Consider the following 18,737-nt stretch of genomic DNA (forward strand, 5'->3'; position numbering starts at 1 on the left):
GAGGTTATTGGGGTTATTGAGGATGCGTTGTATTTGAGCTGTCTGGACTGGAGAAGAGGGGGGATGCAGATTGGATTTGTGAATACTGCATCCAGCTTTGATGTGCGGATCTGCTGTGGAGCACAGATATGGAAAAACTACGAATCACGTGCAACCGATCCATAACTGCTCAGAGCTGAAACCAGGTGGATTACGGAGTGCGGAGCCCGCCATCGCCTGCGACCAGCAACAACAGCGAATATTGGCATTTGGGTGCAAGATCTTCATAATTGAACTTAGGATAATTAGCTAAATGTGTTCTGCGGTGATTATAAACGCGTATAGTTGAACAGGGAGCCTCAAAGCTCGAGGACGGAAAAGCAGGAAAAGCAACAACAAAAGAAGATCCGGGCTCTCGCGAGAGCGCCCGCGAGCGCGGAAGGAGCGCGTGCTGACATTCGAACTTTGCCTCTCCGCTGGCGGTTGGTTTTCAAGCGGAGCCGCGTCGACCGACTCGCTCCGTATCGGCGCCTCCTGTCCGTAAAACGTTACTCTGGAATAAAACTGGGCCGCGTTTTCACACTAACACCACGACTCGAAGCCGTGGGAAGGTGGAATGAGCTAGGCGAAGGGAGATAAGACGGTTCCCGCGGTGCTTTGGACGTTAAACACAAGCGGAGAAGATTCAAGATGACGACGGTAAGTGGGTTTGAAAGTGAACCTCCGGTGCTGCTGTAGAGGTGGCAGCTCCAGGTCCCCAAAGCTAGCTACTAGCTAAAATCCTCACCAGGTTTTTGTTCGTGTTGCGTAGACTGCAGCAGAGCTGTCCGGCAGTAGCTAGATAGCTAGCTAACGCTATGTGGCTAGCTGTAAAATCCCGGAGAGGATTGTAGCTAGCTAGCTGGACCTGGAGTTGCCACCATTATAGCTAGCTAGCTAGCTAACGTTAGCTATACTAGCAGGCTAGCTAGCTAGCCGCCCCCAGCTGATCTCTGTAGCTATCTAGATTACTACAGAGCACTAGCTAGCTGTGTTAGCACCGTTGCTAATATAGCTAGCTAGCTATTGTTATAAGAGCTAGCTAGTTAGCTAGCTATGCTATGCGATAGCTAGCACAGTGGAAAAACATTAAGAGGACGGAGAAGGGAAAGACGCAGTTAGTGCTGGTCATTCATTAAAGGCGAGTAAGTTAGCTAGTGGCTAATAACGTTGGATAGATAGCTAGATAGATAAATATTAACTAGCTAGCCAACGGCATTTGGCTAGCTAGCTAACGTCTCTAACGTTACTATAGCACTATTAGCTAGCTACTGTTTTGAGACGTGGTTGAAATCTGCAGGTGGAAAATGCGTACTTGGCGATATCTAGCACTAGCTAAAGTAACAGCTAGCTAGCTATCGTATAGAGGTGAATATTAAAATTAGCTGGCCAGGATTCACACTGTTAATGTGGGGATATTACTGTGAACTACAGGCATGAACGTGTATAAACGTCTGTGTATCCCTGGATGACACTGCCTGTAAAAGGAGCCCAAGCTGATCTCTCTAATAGCTAGCTAGCTAGTTAGCCAATGGCTAAGCTGGTTTATTGAAACGAGTGTCAATAAGTGTCATAAGGCCTGGATCTATATATAAACTCACTGATGGCTGAGTTTACCATCAGTTCTCGAAAGCAGCCAGGTAGATAGATAGCTAGATTAACTAGCTATGTAGGTCGACAGGCCTAGCCAAGACAGTGCGAGTCATTGCAAGCCAACCGGTTTGTCAGCCCCTACATTGCTAGGTAGTAACTCAGCTGTTTATTTTGGAAGTGCCTGGATTTAAAGAAATGCTGTAAGCTAACTACTAAGCCGGCAAATCTGCTGGGTTGAGACATTGACCAGCTGATTCATGTGGCTGATTTGGCGGGGACAGGTGGGGAAGTAAATGTGTGTGTGTGTGTGTTGACCTTTGCCATCCGCCAGCATTTTTATGATGACGGATTGCACGGTATGAATCCTTTTACTGATAAAGAAGCTGTAATTTCCGAGCTACAGTCATATTTCAGCAGTGGCTCTCACCCTACTGTTAACACTACACTATCTAAGAAATGAAGTGTGAATGTTATTTGTGCTGTTATCTTTTAGTCTTCACAGCAATCTGCTTTAGGGGTTTTGTATGTTCCAGAGTAATATACACGCAAGCTTGTCAGAGCAGAACTGTGTTCTTCTTTACTTTAGGCTTCTTTACTTTGATTAAAAGTACTTTTTATTTTCTTTAACAGTGACACAGACACAAACCTGGCACCCTAAACGACCTGTGGATTGAACGTGCTGATGAAGTTTTGGAGCAGGCTGTTGGCTGGCTGTCTCAGGTCACCCCGTATGTTGAGTGAACACTGCCAACTGTTCCAGAGACAATGGATGATCTAAGTGTGAAAGGCCTTGTGCTTTATCAGTTTGTACTAGTCTATGAACGGGTCCTGCCCTGCCTCATTCACAGTACCCTTCCAGTGCGTTCCTCAAACCCTTTAGTTTGTAAGAGCATTGACTTTCTCTAAACTGCTGTTTTTTTGAGGGGCAGGAGAATCTGAATTGTTTTGCTTCTGGAGAAGAAAAGGTATAAAAGAGGCCTTTCAGTCTTTTTCATTACCTTTGCGTGGGTGTATGGATGCAATATAGTCTTTGAATATCTGCTCACTCTGTGTGGGTGAAGATATGTCTGAAAGCTTCAGAGACAAAATGGTTAAGTTCCTGTCGCCCCCTTCGAAGAACACCAACAGCTCCAGCTCGGACTCGCTGTTAGGTGAGCGGATCGGTCCGGAAGTCCGTCGCCGTCATCACACCATGGAGCGAGACCAGTTGAAAGGCGAGCACCGCTTCGTCCGCCGCAGTGTTATTTGTGACTCCAATGCAACAGCACTGGAACTTCCCAGCATAGTATGTCTTCTAGGCTCACCACCAGATTGCTCCACTACACCCACCGACCATGGTGCTGGAGGGACCAACGGCGCTGCCTCAGTTGAGCTCGTTTTGACTGATGGGCCAGTGGTAGTGAAGGCAGAGGGTGCTGGTGATGGCGTCCATGAAGAGATAGTTGCAGAGCAGAGATCTATGGTGTCAATGGGTAATGATGGCGGGGCGAAGCAAGTGCCTTCGCTGGGACAGCAGAGCGAGGCGTCGGAGCTGGAGTTGAAACATAGCGTAGATGCAAAAGGAGGTGAAAAGGAGGAAGACGAGGAAGACAAGGAGAAGGCTCGAGTGGAGGCAGAACAACGTGAGGCAGAGAAAAAGGAACAAGAAGACATAGAAGAGGTTGAGACGAAGGCTGTTGGTACGTCACCTGACGGTCGATTTTTAAAGTTCGATATCGAGATTGGACGTGGCTCGTTTAAGACCGTGTATAAAGGATTGGATACAGAGACTACTGTGGAAGTGGCGTGGTGTGAACTGCAGGTAAGATGTTTTTTGTTTTTTTGCCTTAACTAATGCTGATTCACCATAAAACCACAAAGGCAATAATATAATATTGTTACTTAGACATCTTGTACAGAATATCTGGATACATAGGGATGGGGGCATAGCCTTCCTTTGTATGGATTAATACCAACTTGAAAACTTAATTTCAGATTAAAGTTCCTTTGAAATTTGTACTTTTAAGGTTTTGTTTTCAAAGTGATGTACAGATTGGATGGGTCTCTGAGAGACTAATGTCAGTACAGTGAAATCCAATTAATTAATGATTAAGTGCTGAAGTTAGGCTGGAGCTTGTATCAGTTATTTATAATTCATCAAGCAGAAGCAGCAGACATTTACTTCAGCGAAATCTAAAATTAACTTTTTTCTTTCTTTTGCAGCTTTCAGTTTAAAATGAAACTCAATAAGCAGTATAATTATCCCTGAATTAGATATCTTGTGTTTGGAGGAATAATATATCATAATTGATATCTCTAATGTATATCTGATGATAATCAGTCAAGATGTGTGTGTGTATATATATATATATATATATATATATATATATATATATATATATATATATATATATATACATACACATATACATAACCATGATATTATTTTGGTGTTATGGTGTTATGTTTTGTAGCCTTGAATTGACATGGAGGAAATTTCTTAATCGCAGCTGTTGGGAGTCCCTCAAGAGCCAGTCCTCTGTTAATAGGGCTGGAAGTGGTTCTGCTGTTCAAAGTACTCAATGACACTGGCAGACCACATGGGCAGAAATGAAATCTATCTGCTAGAGAAACACTGGGTTGTGACCCACTTCCCTCAAGTGTGTATTTGCGTTTATTGACATCCTGTTTCCTGTTTCAGAGGGGTTAAGAGAGGAAATCAACCAGGCACTTGTGAGATTTTGCTCTGTGAATGTAGCTGCAGCATGCTAGAGCACTTTTGAAAAAGTGGGTCAGATTTCCTGCCAAAGAATGTGTAATCTTCTGTGTGAGGAGCAGCAGCTCTGTGGCCTGCTGAGGCTTGCCTCTGCACTCACCACCCCCACCCTCTCTGCTGCTGAGAGATGGCAGGGCATGGGGTGTGATCACGTGAGCTGTAGCTCTACTGCAAACAGCCCTCAGGTCGAGCCAGCTCAGGAATCGTACTGAAACAAAAGCCGCAGTATCTCTTTCACTCTCGCCCTTTTGCTTTCTTGCTCAGGTTTTCTTCCCTCTCATGTGTCTTGTAGGTTCTTGTTTCTTGCCCTCTCACCATTTCTGCTCCCTCCCTTTCTGACTCGCTTGCATTCTCTTTCTCACTCACTTCTTTTGTCATCTTAGTTGTCAGCATTTGAATATAGTTCTGTTATCATTTGGATACATAATTTTTTGTTCATGGTCTTGCCTTCAGATCTGTACGTGTCGGCATTATGCATAAATCACTTCTGCAAAAGGCAGGGATACTCCCCTCCCATAATACTGTCAAATTTCACATGACAAAGATGTTAGAATCATTTGGCAGCCGCAGCACGGCAGAAATTCTAGAGAAGTTTCACTTCCTTTCTTATTTTAGAGAAGTGCCTTGTGTGCTTCTAAAGCTCATTGACTTGTTTAACCACTGAAAACAGATGTTAAACAGTCCCTGTGTTTATATTTAAAGTCCCTAGTGCAAGGAATAATGAGTCGTTTCTTATATTCTCAGTTACGTAGTCAGGTTATAGCATTTAAATAGCTTTCGGTCCATTAATAAACGGTACAAACCGTGATATTTGGGGTGGGATTCATTTAAATGATTATATATGCATGCATGTGGGGTGATTAAAAAATAAAGTTCATAAAACATGCCCCCCAAAAATGTCAAATGTAACTATTTAATGCACTATGTTGGAGATATACTAATATAAATGTGCCCATTGGAATTTTCTCAGTATCTTAATGAAATACATAATGTCAGTACACTCTAAATCTTTGCACTTCGTAGCCTTCGAGTAAAGCTAATAAATAGTGAACATGTGTAAAGGCTCCAAGTTTGGGTTGGGTAAGAATACCTCAAACTGTAAATCTGATTTGAACTCGCTATAGAAATGAGATGACAAATACATCAACACATTTAAAGTCAATCTGAAATTGACATTTGTACTAGTTTGTTTGTGTCCCTGGTCATGTTAAACACGAATCATGTGACAGTCATTTCATTAGTTCTCTCCTTTACATAGTCATGTTGTACCAGTCTGTCCCATTTAAGATGTCCTAAAAGGGGGTCGGGTTGGGCAGGATAACCTCAAAAATAGTCATTTTTGACCCGGATTTAGGTTTTGTAAAGTTGAACTTTAAACACAATTTGAATGACCACACCAACTGATGAGGCCCTGTAGAGTCAATGGCCCAAGGTTCAGGGTTTCTTGATGAGGAGCTTTGCTTGCTTTGTTGTGTAGGGAAACTCTCCCATTGTTCCTGGGCTGGTCCTGTTGGCCACAGAGCGCTAGAGATGTTTGGAATTTTTGGAACTGTGCTGCAGTAGTAGAGAGCAAAAGTAGGTCAGTGGGTTAGGGTGACCTCCCTCTCTCCACCTCCACTCCCCTCCCTGCACCATCCCATCTGCGTTCTGATGTTTTTAACGCTCTGAAGTCATTGTCAAGATAGTATTTAAGTGCTTTGCTTGTAAAAAAAAAAAATAATAATATATAAAATAATGATTGATGGGTGTATCAGCTTTGGGTGGTGTTTTTGAAAATTTGTTTCTCATTCCAGGAATTGTGGGTAACCACATGGAATAAATGTAGGTCAGGCTGAAATAGCTTAGAATTACCGGGTGTTCAGCATTGTTCCAAATGCATTTCTCTGCCATTCAGATCTGTACACTGAAAGGTGCTTTCGAACTGTCCCTGGTCATGTTGAACAATTAATTATACCACATACCACAGTTCAAAAAAACAGCATGCTAGTTTTCTCATTAATCTTCTATTCAAAGTGAATTCCCTGCCTCATGCATCTACTGGGATGTGATTAGTAGAGTGTATCTATGTATACTGTCAAGAAATTTGATTTACTTTGCCAATGTTTGTTTTTCTTTTTAAAAGATTTTGTAAAATTGGTCAGTGATGCATGATTGTATTATATGACTGTTTTCCCAATACCTCCAGTTGCATTCATCTAAGTAGTCATGGCCTCCACAAGCTGATTATTAGTTTTAATTGATTAAACTGCTGATTTTATTTTGTATTGTGTAGAATGTTTGATTGCATGCGAAATAAAAAATATATAATTTTTGTCCTTGTTTCTCGACAATTACAGAGCTTAGTTTCTAATTCTCTAATGTCACATTTTCAGGACCGTAAATTGTCCAAATCTGAGCGGCAGCGCTTCAAAGAAGAGGCAGGCATGCTAAAGGGTCTCCAGCACCCCAACATAGTGCGTTTCTATGATTCCTGGGAGGCTCCATCCAAGGGAAAGAAATATATTGTGCTCGTGACTGAGCTGATGACCTCTGGAACCCTGAAGACGTAAGTGCATGATTAGAATTAATTGTAGCACTTTTGTAAGTCGCTCTGGATAGGAGCGTCTGTTAAATGCCTTAAATGCAAATGTAGTTTGCTCCATAACCCTGAAATGATCTTCACTTATAGATGATTTAATATATTGCTTGCTTTGCCCTTGCAGGTATCTGAAGCGGTTTAAAGAGATGAAGATCAAAGTGTTGCGCAGTTGGTGTCGACAAATTCTGAAGGGGCTGCACTTCCTTCATACCAGATCTCCTCCCATCATCCACCGTGACCTCAAGTGTGACAACATCTTCATTACTGGCCCTACCGGATCTGTCAAGATTGGAGACCTAGGCCTTGCCACCCTCAAAAGGGCTTCTTTTGCCAAGAGTGTCATAGGTATGTTCCTATAAATCACCACATGACATACTTGGGTGTTTTTGTGTCATCCTCACTAGGTGGATTTTCTCATCAGGGGAAAGAAAGTCCCTCTCGTTCTGAAGTTTCTTTCTCTTCCTCTGCTTCTTCTGAAAGTGTGATTTTTAACAGTGTGGTAAGAAGACAGACCACAGCATTTGCCTGAGCCCCCAAACCACAGCAAACCAGGGCCCCTGATTCTTGTGCGCTCTCTTTTCTCCTTTGTCTCGACTTGGGATTCTCCTTCCTTCCCTAGGTCAAAAATCAGTTGCCTCATATTTGTCCTCTGTGTATTAAGAGGCGCTTATTTCAGGTGCTCCCAGAGAGTAAGTAGCTGCTTAACTCTCCTTTTGTCCGTGATGTGCGTAGTTGTATTGTGGCTTGTCTGCAGGCAAACCAGATCTGATCATGGCAAAAGGATAGCAAGAAAGCTAGAGGTGAGCCCTGTGCTTTCAGGTACCGTTCTGAATTATCTTCATCCTGTGGTTTGGAGAATTTGTGGTCTGTTTCTTCAATGAAACGTATGATGTTGATGCTAATAACTTGTCGTTTTTTTTTTTTTGTTTGTTTGTTTTTTTTTTTTTTACTCTCTTAAGGATAGGTCTTCTGTGTTTTCCTCTGCGTTTTTTTTCTTCCCATTTCACCTCTCTTCCTCAGTGTCTTAAAATTACAGCCTTAATCTGTCTTCTCGTCTTCCTCTCGGTTGTAGTTGTAGGATCTCCTTTAATTTGTTTATTTATTTATTTTGGGAATCTTTAGGCTCTAACTTCAGATCTCCCCTTATTCTACTTTTAAGGATTATTTAGTGTACTGCGGTACAGACAGTAAGTATGCAGAAAGTGGGCCTGGTAAGTCAACAGTACAATGTGACACCTTACAATCCAAATCCATTCCAAATATGTTAAGTTTTTCTGTGTGGGGTCTTTGTTCAGTGGGCAGATTTTCTCACTGCTTAACCTGGTGTGCAGAACCTAATCAGTAACTAGCTATGGAATCTGCTCTGCCTAGGATATTCACCATAACATTTCCTTGCAGGTATATCAGAAAGGTAGGTGCATTTAAACGGGGATGTTCTGCAGATGCTAACAAAAGCTTAGGCATTGACAGAAGTTATTTCCATAGCTGGGAGTTTAGCATTCCCTGAGTTATCAGTCTTGGTCTATTGACTGACCATTAACTCACCTCAAATGTTTTTCCAGTAATCATCTGTTTGGCTAACACCTCACTCTTCCCGCTTGTTTAAACCATTTGATTGCCTAATACCTTTTACTTAAAATTAGTCTGCAACTGGTGAGACTGAGTGTTGAGTTCTTTGGTCAGTCTAGGCCTTGTAGTAGGTTCTGCACGCCAGTCCTATTTTCACAGCCCTGCCCTAAAGGCCTTACACCGAGAAACTTGGGCTACTTATCACAACAGGCTAACTGAGGTTGGCTTCCCCCCCTCCTCTTTTTTTGCTTTCTATCCCTTTTGCTCTCCCCTCTCTCTACCTCTCTGTCTTCTCACAGGTTGCTGGAATGGACATCAACGCCATCACCTTCCTCTCTCCACTTCACGGGAGAGGGTGTAGTAGGGCAATGAGAGAGAGAGAGTTCTGAACAGTTGTTTTGATTTAAGGTACCCCTGAGTTCATGGCGCCTGAGATGTATGAGGAGAAGTATGACGAGTCAGTGGATGTCTATGCCTTTGGGATGTGTATGCTGGAGATGGCTACCTCTGAGTACCCGTACTCCGAGTGCCAGAATGCGGCACAGATCTATCGCAGAGTGACCAGTGTAAGTTCCCACCCCTGGGGGAGAGGGCCACGTGTGCTCTTCCTCCTCCCCTCCTTCGCTTCGTTCTTTAAATCTTCCCCTTTTTGGCCTTGTGAGGCTTTTTTTATTATTTTTATTTTTTCCTCACAGAGTGGTAAGTTGTTTTTCAGTACAGTTTAAAGTCCTGCTTTTTTGTGCTTGACTTTGAACTGAATTGATATTAGTTAGTAAATAGGTCTGAGAAATTATTGTGCCTTTTATAGTAGGTTTTGAATAGTGTCTAATTTCAAGTTTATTTATTTATTTTAATCCTCTGGAATCGATGAATGTTCTGGCATGTCAAATTCCATGTCTCTTGATGTTTTAATCGCTGTTTCTGCAATAACACATCACAGAAATATGGTTTAAACATTTCCTAAATCTGTAGAGCCCTATTGCATCCCTTTGTCGGATCATACTTGACTCTCATCTGGAGTTACAAGGTCGAGATACCCATCTCTGTCGCCATTTCCAACTGGTGTATTTATGCTTTTATCTATGGTCTTCTGTGAACATTACAATGGCTGTTCAGAAACTCATCATCTTCAATTTTATCTAAGGCTCACTCAAGTCAAATCTATTTCAAGCACCAAAACAAGTTTCCCACATAAAAAATAAAAAAAATCACCAGAAATATGAAGAAATTCTAAAATCTGACTTCAACCAATCTTCACATGGTGCTCTAGGTCTCAATCTCCTTTGTAGAGAGTGCTAAGATTGTTCTGAACATTTTGATATAAAACATGTGGATGTTATCATATTTACAAGTTCCTTTAATGGCAAATATTAGAAGGTTTGGAAAATCGACTCCAGAGGGTTAAAGAGCACAATACTTGTATCCAATACTATAATGTATGTTGTGAAATAGTGCAGCTTGTTGAGTAAGTAGGTGTTGAGTTTTCGTCTCTCTCCAGGCTCTGTATAATCGATTATTTTCTGTGTTTGACTCTTGTAGGGGGTGAAGCCAGGCAGTTTTGATAAGGTCGCTATTCCTGAAGTCAAGGAAATCATCGAAGGATGCATTCGTCAGAACAAAGATGAAAGGTTTGATAATAGTGATACAGTGCCATCATGTTGTAACTTCAGTATTAACATATGTACTATTGTGTGTTGTTTTTTTTTTTTCTCCCTGACCTGTGATTGTTTTTGTGTTTTTCTTTTTCCTTCCCCTCTTCCTAGATACTCCATCAAGGACCTGTTAAACCATGCCTTTTTCCAAGAGGAGACGGGGGTCCGTGTCGAGTTGGCTGAAGAGGATGATGGGGAGATGGTGGCCATCAAGTTGTGGCTGCGGATTGAGGATGTCAAGAAACTTAAAGGGAAATACAAGGATAATGAAGCCATTGAGTTTTCCTTTGACCTCCTAAAAGACGTCCCAGAGGACGTGGCACAAGAGATGGTAGCTGAATTCACTGCGCTGTTCATTTCTGTTTCAATTTGCTTAAGCCTTCCCTTTTACTAGCCCCCTTTCTCACCTTCCATCTCTCTGATTCTCACACTCATCCTCACTTCCTCACCAGGTTGACTCGGGCTATGTGTGTGAGGGTGACCATAAGACAATAGCCAAAGCCATAAAGGACCGCGTGGCTTTGATCTGCAGGAAGAGGGAACAGCGGCAGCTGGTACGGGAAGAGCAGAAGAGGAAGCAGGAAGAGGAAAAGGGAAGGCAGGTTCAAAGTGAGTCCTTCACTGCAAAGCCTCCTGTGCCACCTCTAGCGCCAGTTCCCATGGAGACAGAGGAGCCAGAGGGGGAGCAGCACCAGCTGCAGCAGCCCGGGGCCCCGGCATCAAGTAAGCAGAAATAGTTCTGCGTTCATACAATTGTGACTCTTGGCACTGTGACACAGTTGATCTGTGAACTGGCTGACTTGGAATCTGTTCAACTTTCCAGCAGCCTTAGGTGGTATGGAAGCCCAGTCCTCCATTACTATTCCTGAGTCGCATCCTGGACAGCAGGTTCTGCCTGCTTATAATACCCTGCAGTCTGACCAGCAACCTCAGCCCTCTGCAACTGCACACAACATTCATCCCCACCTTGCCCAGCAGCATGGTGGGATCCATACGCAGAACCAGGTGAGTCATGTTCTGTCTATTGGTTGTTTTAACAAAATTTGATGCCAATGTACCTAATAGGTTCTGAGTTTTATATTCATTGTCCTTCCTCCAGCCTCAAGCTCCTCTCGCTCAAGGTAGCAGTGCTTTGGCTTCAGTTCCCGTTTCCCATCCTGGAATTACAGTTCCACTTCAGGTACTCATCATATCCTCTCACACTTAACACGTTTAATGACTTGCTTATATTTGAACAACAATTTGTGGGAAGAACCTAAAACCACTGATATTTATTTACACCTGCCTCTCCTGTTTTTGTCTGTCCAGCATATCATTCTGCCAGCTCCTATTCAACCTGGTATGTCCCTGCAGCACCATCAGGCACCACTAGATGGCATTGCTGCTCAGCAGGGCTCCATTCAGCCTTTGCCACTACAAAGCTCTCAGGCACTACAGGTACGTGGTTCACTTTGCATCCTGAATGGAGGTGTTTATTTTCCATTCATGTGCATACATCTTTGCCATCTGCCTTATAAGTAGTTCTTCATAAGTTTCTGGAAAGCTAGATGGTCACTCGACTTTATTGTTCCTCTTTTCACTTGGTCACCAAGGTTGTACCCTTTCTAGAGAGCTGTGCTTTGCTGTTTTCTCACATCCTTTTCTGTTTAGCATTGTTCTGACAATACAGACCTTGCTCAGCTTGCATGTGCAGTAGTCATTATCTAGGATGCAGTCATCATACCCTACAATACCAAAACATTTTCTTTCTTTTTTTTTACTTTTCAGCTTTAATAGGTTCATGTTCACTTACATTTACATTAAGTCTGAACACTGGTTACCTAGTTTGACATGAAACCTTTAGGCTTTGGAGCACCAGAATGGCATTGCAAATATCTCACAAATGCCATCAAAAAATCAATTAAAGTGGCATAAATCATGTATACTGTGAATCACTATTGTCATTTCCCCCCAAGCTAGTAAACATAAACGTCATTAACTTCATTCTTCTCTTGTTTTGCATCCCTTCCCCCTATCTTGCATGCTGGCTGTCAGATTTGGGCATGCCAACTCAGCCCTCCTGTTTTCTCTCCACCTCCAAATGCTGAACAGCTCTATTTCTTATATCAGGCCTCTCAGGTACACATGGTGCCAAGTACTGGAGTGTGTGCTTGTGTGTGTGAATCCCCTTTTTCCTTTCAAACGTGTGCTTCAGAGCACTAGACTGGAAAGTCTAAATATGTGGCGCAATATCGTTTGTGAATGTAGTCCATCTTTATTAGGTTTTAGATTTTAGGATTGATGCAGGTTTCATTTCATTCTATTAAATATATTTAAATGAAATACGGGTGTTGGTTTTTAGTAGCATTGAAATTGCTATCCCTTAGGTAGTTTGTTTTTTTTTAATGGTGAAATGGGCTTTGATATGTCGAATGTGAGCTTAGTTCTGTGTTCCTGCCTATTCATTCTTTCAGGCTCATCCAAGTGTGTCCCAGCCTCTGCCTCCAGAGCAGACTCAAGCACAGCCAGTGCTGATTCCACCATCTGCAGAAAGGTACTTGCATAAATAAAAAGATGTAACCCACAATGTTGTAGTGGCGAACAATGCCTGAAAGCTTCTTATGATGGCTTGATACGATATTTGTATATTGGTACAATATTAGTACTCACTTGCTTTTGGTAATCATTACCTAATTAGTATTTTACAAGAAATATTGTCCAATGAAAGTCTGTATTGTATGAATATGCTGGTGTTGTGCTTTTTTAGTGGCCTATCTGATGCAGCCTCAGGCCTGAGTGATGGGAATGAGGGCAGGCATGAGGCTCGCTCCATGAAGCGCCACCAGCGCCGCTCTGTACGCAGTCGCTCACGCCACGACAAGATGGCCAAGGCTAAGCTCATTGTGCTTAATGTAAGTGTTACTTAGTTGGTTGATACATTAAATAGCAATGACCATGCTTTAGTTATGAGTATGTATGTGTGTATGTATTTATTTATTTATCTGAATGTTTCAGATTTCCAATATTGGTGACAGAGTGGCAGAATGTCAGCTGGAAACCCACAACAGAAAAATGGTGACCTTCAAGTTTGATCTGGATGGTGACAACCCTGAAGAAATTGCGCAGATAATGGTAGTTTTTTTCCCCCTCTACTCTGTGCTTTAGTGCAAGGAAGTCTTGGGCAACCTCATCAGAGCTTTTGGGTAATTATGGGTATCTCATTGTGCTTTAGGTCCAGAGTGACTTCATCTTGGAGAGTGAGCGCGAGTCCTTCATCGAGCAAGTGCGGGAAGTTATAGATACGGCAGATGAGAAAGGAGAAGCTATAAAAGACAGTTATACTCAGGTAAACAACAGTCTTGGGTTTTTTTCCCTACAGTAATCATTAGTCACAGTACACGTGGTGTTAAATGGTTATTATTATTATTGTAGGTAACAAGTGATCCAAACCAGCAGACACCCGAGATATCAGTTCCAAATCCTCCTGGTAAGTGTAATTTGGCTAACGAAAAAAAAAAAACGAATACTATTTAGATTGTCATGTGAGAACAGGCTTGAGATTCTTAAAGTTCTCCTTTTAATGTTGATTTCCCTTTGTTAACAGGTGTGCCACCAAATGTGGCATCACAGGTGGTGCACTCAGCAGGGCGGCGTTTCATTGTCAGCCCTGTGCCAGAAGCACGACTACGGGATTTTTTTGGGCCTCCCTCTGCTAGCACATCATTTGGAGACGATCAGCCAGGTGGGTTATTTCTCCTGCGGCTGAGACAACCACCTTGCTTTGGTGTGTGGCATGAATTTGACTTTGATTTTGACAGATATGATTTTATCACTTGCAGTGTCTGATCCTGCCCCAGCTGGCAATACACCACAAGAGCAAAGCAACTTGCTTCCAAACAACAACCAGATCTCTGTATTGCCTTCTCAAGCTGCAGGACCTGCGACTCAACCTGTATACCAGAACACGGGGATAGCTGTACAGAACATTTCAGTCACTGTCCCTGTAGTGACCCAAGGTTCCACTTCACCGCCTGCTGCTGCTCAACTACCAAGAACGGGCAGGATGTCTCCGTCCCTTGCTCTGTCAGATCCGCCTGTCTGTCAGCGTCGCCCCTCGCTGCCCACCCCAACTGCTCCCTCCCAGCTGCCTGAGAGCAACAACAGTGTTACACCTGCTGGTGAACAGCTGCCTGGTCTTGCTGCGTCAATCCCACAGGTTCCACCTGGCCACATTTCCACCCCCACACCTCTGCCTGTAGCCTCCACCAGCCACTGTGGAGAAAGTGAGGGGGAAACACAGGGAAAGTCGCCAGGTATTGAAGATATCCATGCCTTGGACAAGAAACTGCGCTCTCTTTTCCAGGACCTGGGTTCTTCCTCCAATTCTTCAGGCCAGCCTGATTCTTCCGGTGACGTGGCCCCCACCTCCTCACCCCCCAACACAATCAACTCTCCTCCTTCTGGCCTGACATCCAGTGCAGGCCACATGCCTCCAACCAGTTTGTCCCTGAACTCCAGTGGACAGTATGCCTCTGGCACCTTTGCCTCTCAAAGCCAAGCAGGAACAGCTCCTGTATATGTGCAGACTCCTCAAAATGATCCTGACATGCAAAGGCTACAGGTACAGATAATGTATTATTTTGATCTGTAAGAGTACTTATTGTTTTGGTAGATTCTTTATGAACTCATGTTCATGTTTTTCTTTTTTTCCCGTCTCAGACATCTGTGACTGCACCCCAAGATGGACAGACTGCTATAGAGAACACGCAGCCTGTAGTGGCTTTAGATGAAGGTTTTAAACTTGGCCGATTTCAGGTATTTTTAAATGTTTCTCTCCTTTATTGCATAACCGTTTTCTAACAGTGACATATTTAAATTCTTTAGAAATGTTTAACTAAGACAAAAACCATGTCTGTCCAGGTTTCGGTGGCCAGTGATCACGTTACAGATGGTGCTCCTTACCTCAAAACCATGCCCTCATCTTTGTCTTCCTCCTTAACTTCATCATCTTCATCCTCCTCCTCCTCCTCTATCTCAAGTCCTGAAAACACTCTTCACAAGTCCCAAACTTTGCCAAAGGCAAGCCCTATTCACACCATTCCAGGCTCCCTCCCTGACATTGCTGCTACTACAATTGGCCGCTTTCAGGTGACCCCTAGTTCTGATGTCAAAGTGGGTCGTTTCTCAGTGAGTCAATCTGGAAAGGAGGGTGCTACTGAAACTACTAAGGAAGAACCGAACAGTCAGGATGTTCGGATGTTGCCTGCCAGCCAGCCCAGCTCTCAGTGCTGCTTAAGCAGTGACAATGATTCGGAGCCAGAGGACGAAGCCTTTAAAATGGAGATCAGGCAGCTCAGAGAAAGGTGGGACCTCTTTATTAAAATTCAGATGTAAATCCAAAGGTGTTACCTGATTCTTGTGTAAGTGTAATATTAGTAAACAAATCCTATATCTTGGATTTCTGAGGTTGTTTATTCAGTACCTCCTTCCTTCTTTCAGACATATGACAGAGATCCAGTCCTTGCAGACTAAGCAGAAGAAAGAGATTGAAGAGCTATTTGCACGGATGGGCAAAGCACGCCCTTCCATTGTGGCCCCCTCCGCTGTGGCTGTAGCAGGAGGTCGACGGAGGCCCACTAAAAGCAAGAGCAGCAAGTCAAGCCGCAGTGGCAGCAATCATGGCAGTCCCCAGCAACAAGGTACTTGGTTATCTTCCATAAAGGTCTTTTGATGCACAGGCTAGTGAATCCCTGTTTTTGAAAATCCAGTGATTTTCTGTGTTTTGTAGGGGGCAAATATTCTGCGCAAGGCAGGCAGGCGTCAGTCAGTCAGTCAGCAACAGGGAAGAATCCAGTTCCCCAAAGTACATCTGTTGAGGATACTCAGTCAGAAGGTTCAATTTATGTATATTTCTTTATTTAGACACTTCACACGCAGTTTCTGTTCATAAAGTTAAATTAATCTTCATTGAGCCCTTTTAAAATTCTTATTAATTGTTTTTAGGTGTAATTTCAGTCCATACTCCCACTCACTCCACCCCCACATTTCATACTTGTTCTTAAGCTTAACAGTTTTCTTTGTAAATGCTGCTGTTGTTTTTAGGAACCACAAATAAAGCAGAAAATGGTTCAAGTCAAGTCTCAAATCTTCCTCGAAAAGGCACATTTACAGATGACCTCCACCAACTGGTGGATAACTTTGCTCGGGATGCCATGAGCCAAGCACAGGTCAAAAAAAGCGGGAAGCAAAACGCACAAAGTCATGAAGTAAGTAGTATGGATCGTTTTTGCATTTTAGATTTTTTTTTTATTTATTTTTTTTATCGTTGGCCATATGCATGTGTAAAACGACTGGTTGTGATTTCCTGAGCAGGATGTCTTTTTCTTGTTTTTTTTCCTGCTTTAGACAATGCCTCGCAAGTTCTCTGCACCACAGCTTTGCTCAATGGGCAGTCATGTTTCCACTTCCTCCAACCCCGGTACTGGAAGGAAGGGTTCGTTGTGTCTGACATCACAGCAGTACACCTACCCTAGTGCTCCCTATGCCACACCACAGTGGACAGGGCCAACAGGACACGCTCAGGTGGGCTTGCTGCAGCCTACAACCACAAATGCCCTCCAACCGGGCTTCCATATGACTACAGGGCCTCACAAACCAGGAAATAACGGAGGAACTAACTTGCGGACCACTCAGGCAAGTTAAGACAAGAGGGTGCAGCACCCCTGGCACTGGATTAGTAACACCCCACGTGCTTAACACTCGGCCTGGACTAGGAACTGTTTTCAATAAGCATAAATGTATTTCTGTACTAGACTTGATGTGTGTCTAAGAAACCAGCTCTACAAATGTTATGGGGAAAGTAGTACAGGGAATAAACATACTAAGTTTGAGAATATGGTGTTCCTCATGGTCTAGTCTTAGGACCTCCCTTTTAATCTAAAGGGAAGTAGACTCATTGTGACTTGCTTAGCAGACACTTGTGCAGCACCTGTGAAGCAAGGCTTTGGGTCTTACAGGTCGATGTGTACAGAGCGGTTTGAAAGTGTCTGACCTGAGACTAAACCCTAGATGTTCTTACTGGTTTATCTAAAGTTCTAGCCTTAAAATTTGTGTTTTTTAAAGCTTTGGTCTCTTTAGATGCAGACACATGTATGTCACTCTTTGTAAAATAAGAACATTCTGTGGTTTTGTATCCAAAATGTTTACACCAGTTATTTTACCTAACTTTTGTCTTCATTTACTCTGGATGTAGTAAACAAAACACAGTTAAGGTTGACAGGTGGGTTTGGACTATTAATACTGCCTGTTCATGTCTACTGTAAGTGTACTGTACCTAAGCAAGAGCAATAAGTAAGATGGATAAAGTAAGTTGGAAACATGGGGCAAAGAAAGAAAGAAAGTCTTTGTTGGAAGTAAAGTGGGGTTAGGGTTTAAATTATGAGCTTACTACATATTAATCAAGAATAGTAAGAGACCACCACCCCCTTTTGTTTTGTTTTTCTTTTGAGTTGAAAAAAAATGTTTAATTGAAATGTTCTTAGACCGCATTTGAATTAAAAAAATGTGCAATATATGAAGGTTTAAAAAGCAGATTGATACAGCACTTGATAAACTTTAACACCCCACCCCCACTATAAATATTTAGATTGTGATTTATTTTTTTTTTTGTATTCGTGACTATAGTTTTGACTATAGCTTGTGTAGACCTTCTCTCTCTTTGTTCTCTGAAAACACATACTGTAGTTGAATGGATGTTAAAACAAAACCGTGGATTGTGTTCAGGATAGCTACTGTGTGTAGCATCCTCAACACCCCCAGGCTAAATGCATATGGCGTGTATTTTTAAATTACAAGGTGTTTTCCCGTTTGAGCATCCAGACTTTATTTCCTTTTAATAGGTATTTTTATGGCCATGGTCCTTTTGAAATTGGCATATATCTTTTTCCCTCCTAAATGGTGGACTAAATTAATGAAGCATCCTAAAAGATTACAGTATTGCATATTTGCCCAATTTGTCTTTATACTCTAATAATACCACTCTTTCATTTTTATTCCTGAGCCACAAAGAGTGCCATTCCCACACAGAAGTGACTTCTCTCACCTCTGAAATGATCCGCTTGACTTCTCTAGAGAAGGAACAATGTTACTGCAATGCAGAATATGCACCGTTTTAAAAGGTTAAACAGGCACCGGAGGTTAATGTTACTTTTGATACTTGAGTGCATGAATTTTCTAAATCTGATTTTCATTAACCACATTCTCACACACTGTTCAGAGTACCACTAGTGTCACACATAATCACACCCTGCTGAATTCAATGTTTCTCAGAATTGCATGTTTTTATAAACAGAATCTCATCTGTTCAGTGAATCCGCATTAAAGAAAAAACAGGCAATTAATACTGCTGATCTAGTGATTCTCAGTTATTTTCGTCCTGGGTCTTATCAGTGACTATATTGATGGTTGTGTTAATCTTTGTTAAAAAAAAATGTATATACAAAAAGATGAATTAAACATTTTGGAAATTATGCTATTTGGACTTTTTTTTAATATTCTTAAGCACTGTTTTCAATCCAAGCCAAACTTTGAACTT

At 42.4% G+C, this 18,737-nt stretch overlaps 1 protein-coding gene across 2 annotated transcripts; it reads left to right on the plus strand.

Moving 5' to 3' along the window:
• Positions 1 to 18,672, plus strand: wnk1a (WNK lysine deficient protein kinase 1a). 2 transcript variants are annotated; one of them, XM_072664141.1, is made up of 24 exons: positions 2 to 678; positions 2,242 to 3,412; positions 6,739 to 6,911; positions 7,069 to 7,289; positions 8,922 to 9,079; positions 10,053 to 10,141; positions 10,277 to 10,496; positions 10,618 to 10,888; positions 10,989 to 11,170; positions 11,265 to 11,345; positions 11,474 to 11,602; positions 12,619 to 12,698; positions 12,912 to 13,056; positions 13,160 to 13,276; positions 13,377 to 13,490; positions 13,577 to 13,631; positions 13,749 to 13,886; positions 13,984 to 14,765; positions 14,864 to 14,959; positions 15,065 to 15,507; positions 15,644 to 15,843; positions 15,933 to 16,037; positions 16,247 to 16,410; positions 16,550 to 18,672. In XM_072664141.1, the coding sequence occupies exons 2-24, from the start codon at positions 2,675 to 2,677 to the stop codon at positions 16,844 to 16,846; spliced, it is 4,998 nt and encodes a 1,665-aa protein (XP_072520242.1). In that variant the 5' UTR covers positions 2 to 678; positions 2,242 to 2,674; the 3' UTR covers positions 16,847 to 18,672. The 2 variants fall into 2 exon arrangements, with proteins under 2 accessions (XP_072520243.1, XP_072520242.1); XM_072664142.1 differs by lacking the exon at positions 15,933 to 16,037 and having other exon boundaries at positions 1 to 678.
• The last annotated feature ends 65 nt before the right edge of the window (positions 18,673 to 18,737 follow it).

Source organism: Salminus brasiliensis, chromosome 19, assembly GCF_030463535.1.
Source record: "Salminus brasiliensis chromosome 19, fSalBra1.hap2, whole genome shotgun sequence".
Taxonomy (NCBI): domain Eukaryota; kingdom Metazoa; phylum Chordata; class Actinopteri; order Characiformes; family Bryconidae; genus Salminus; species Salminus brasiliensis.

Excerpts from the sequence above, each read along its gene's own strand:
- wnk1a (XM_072664141.1), top strand. The coding sequence starts at position 2,675 with ATGTCTGAAAGCTTCAGAGACAAAATGGTTAAGTTCCTGTCGCCCCCT. Across the intron at positions 12,699-12,911 it reads ATTCCACCATCTGCAGAAAG|TGGCCTATCTGATGCAGCCT; the intron begins GTACTTGCATAA and ends GTGCTTTTTTAG. Across the intron at positions 14,766-14,863 it reads CTGACATGCAAAGGCTACAG|ACATCTGTGACTGCACCCCA; the intron begins GTACAGATAATG and ends TTCCCGTCTCAG.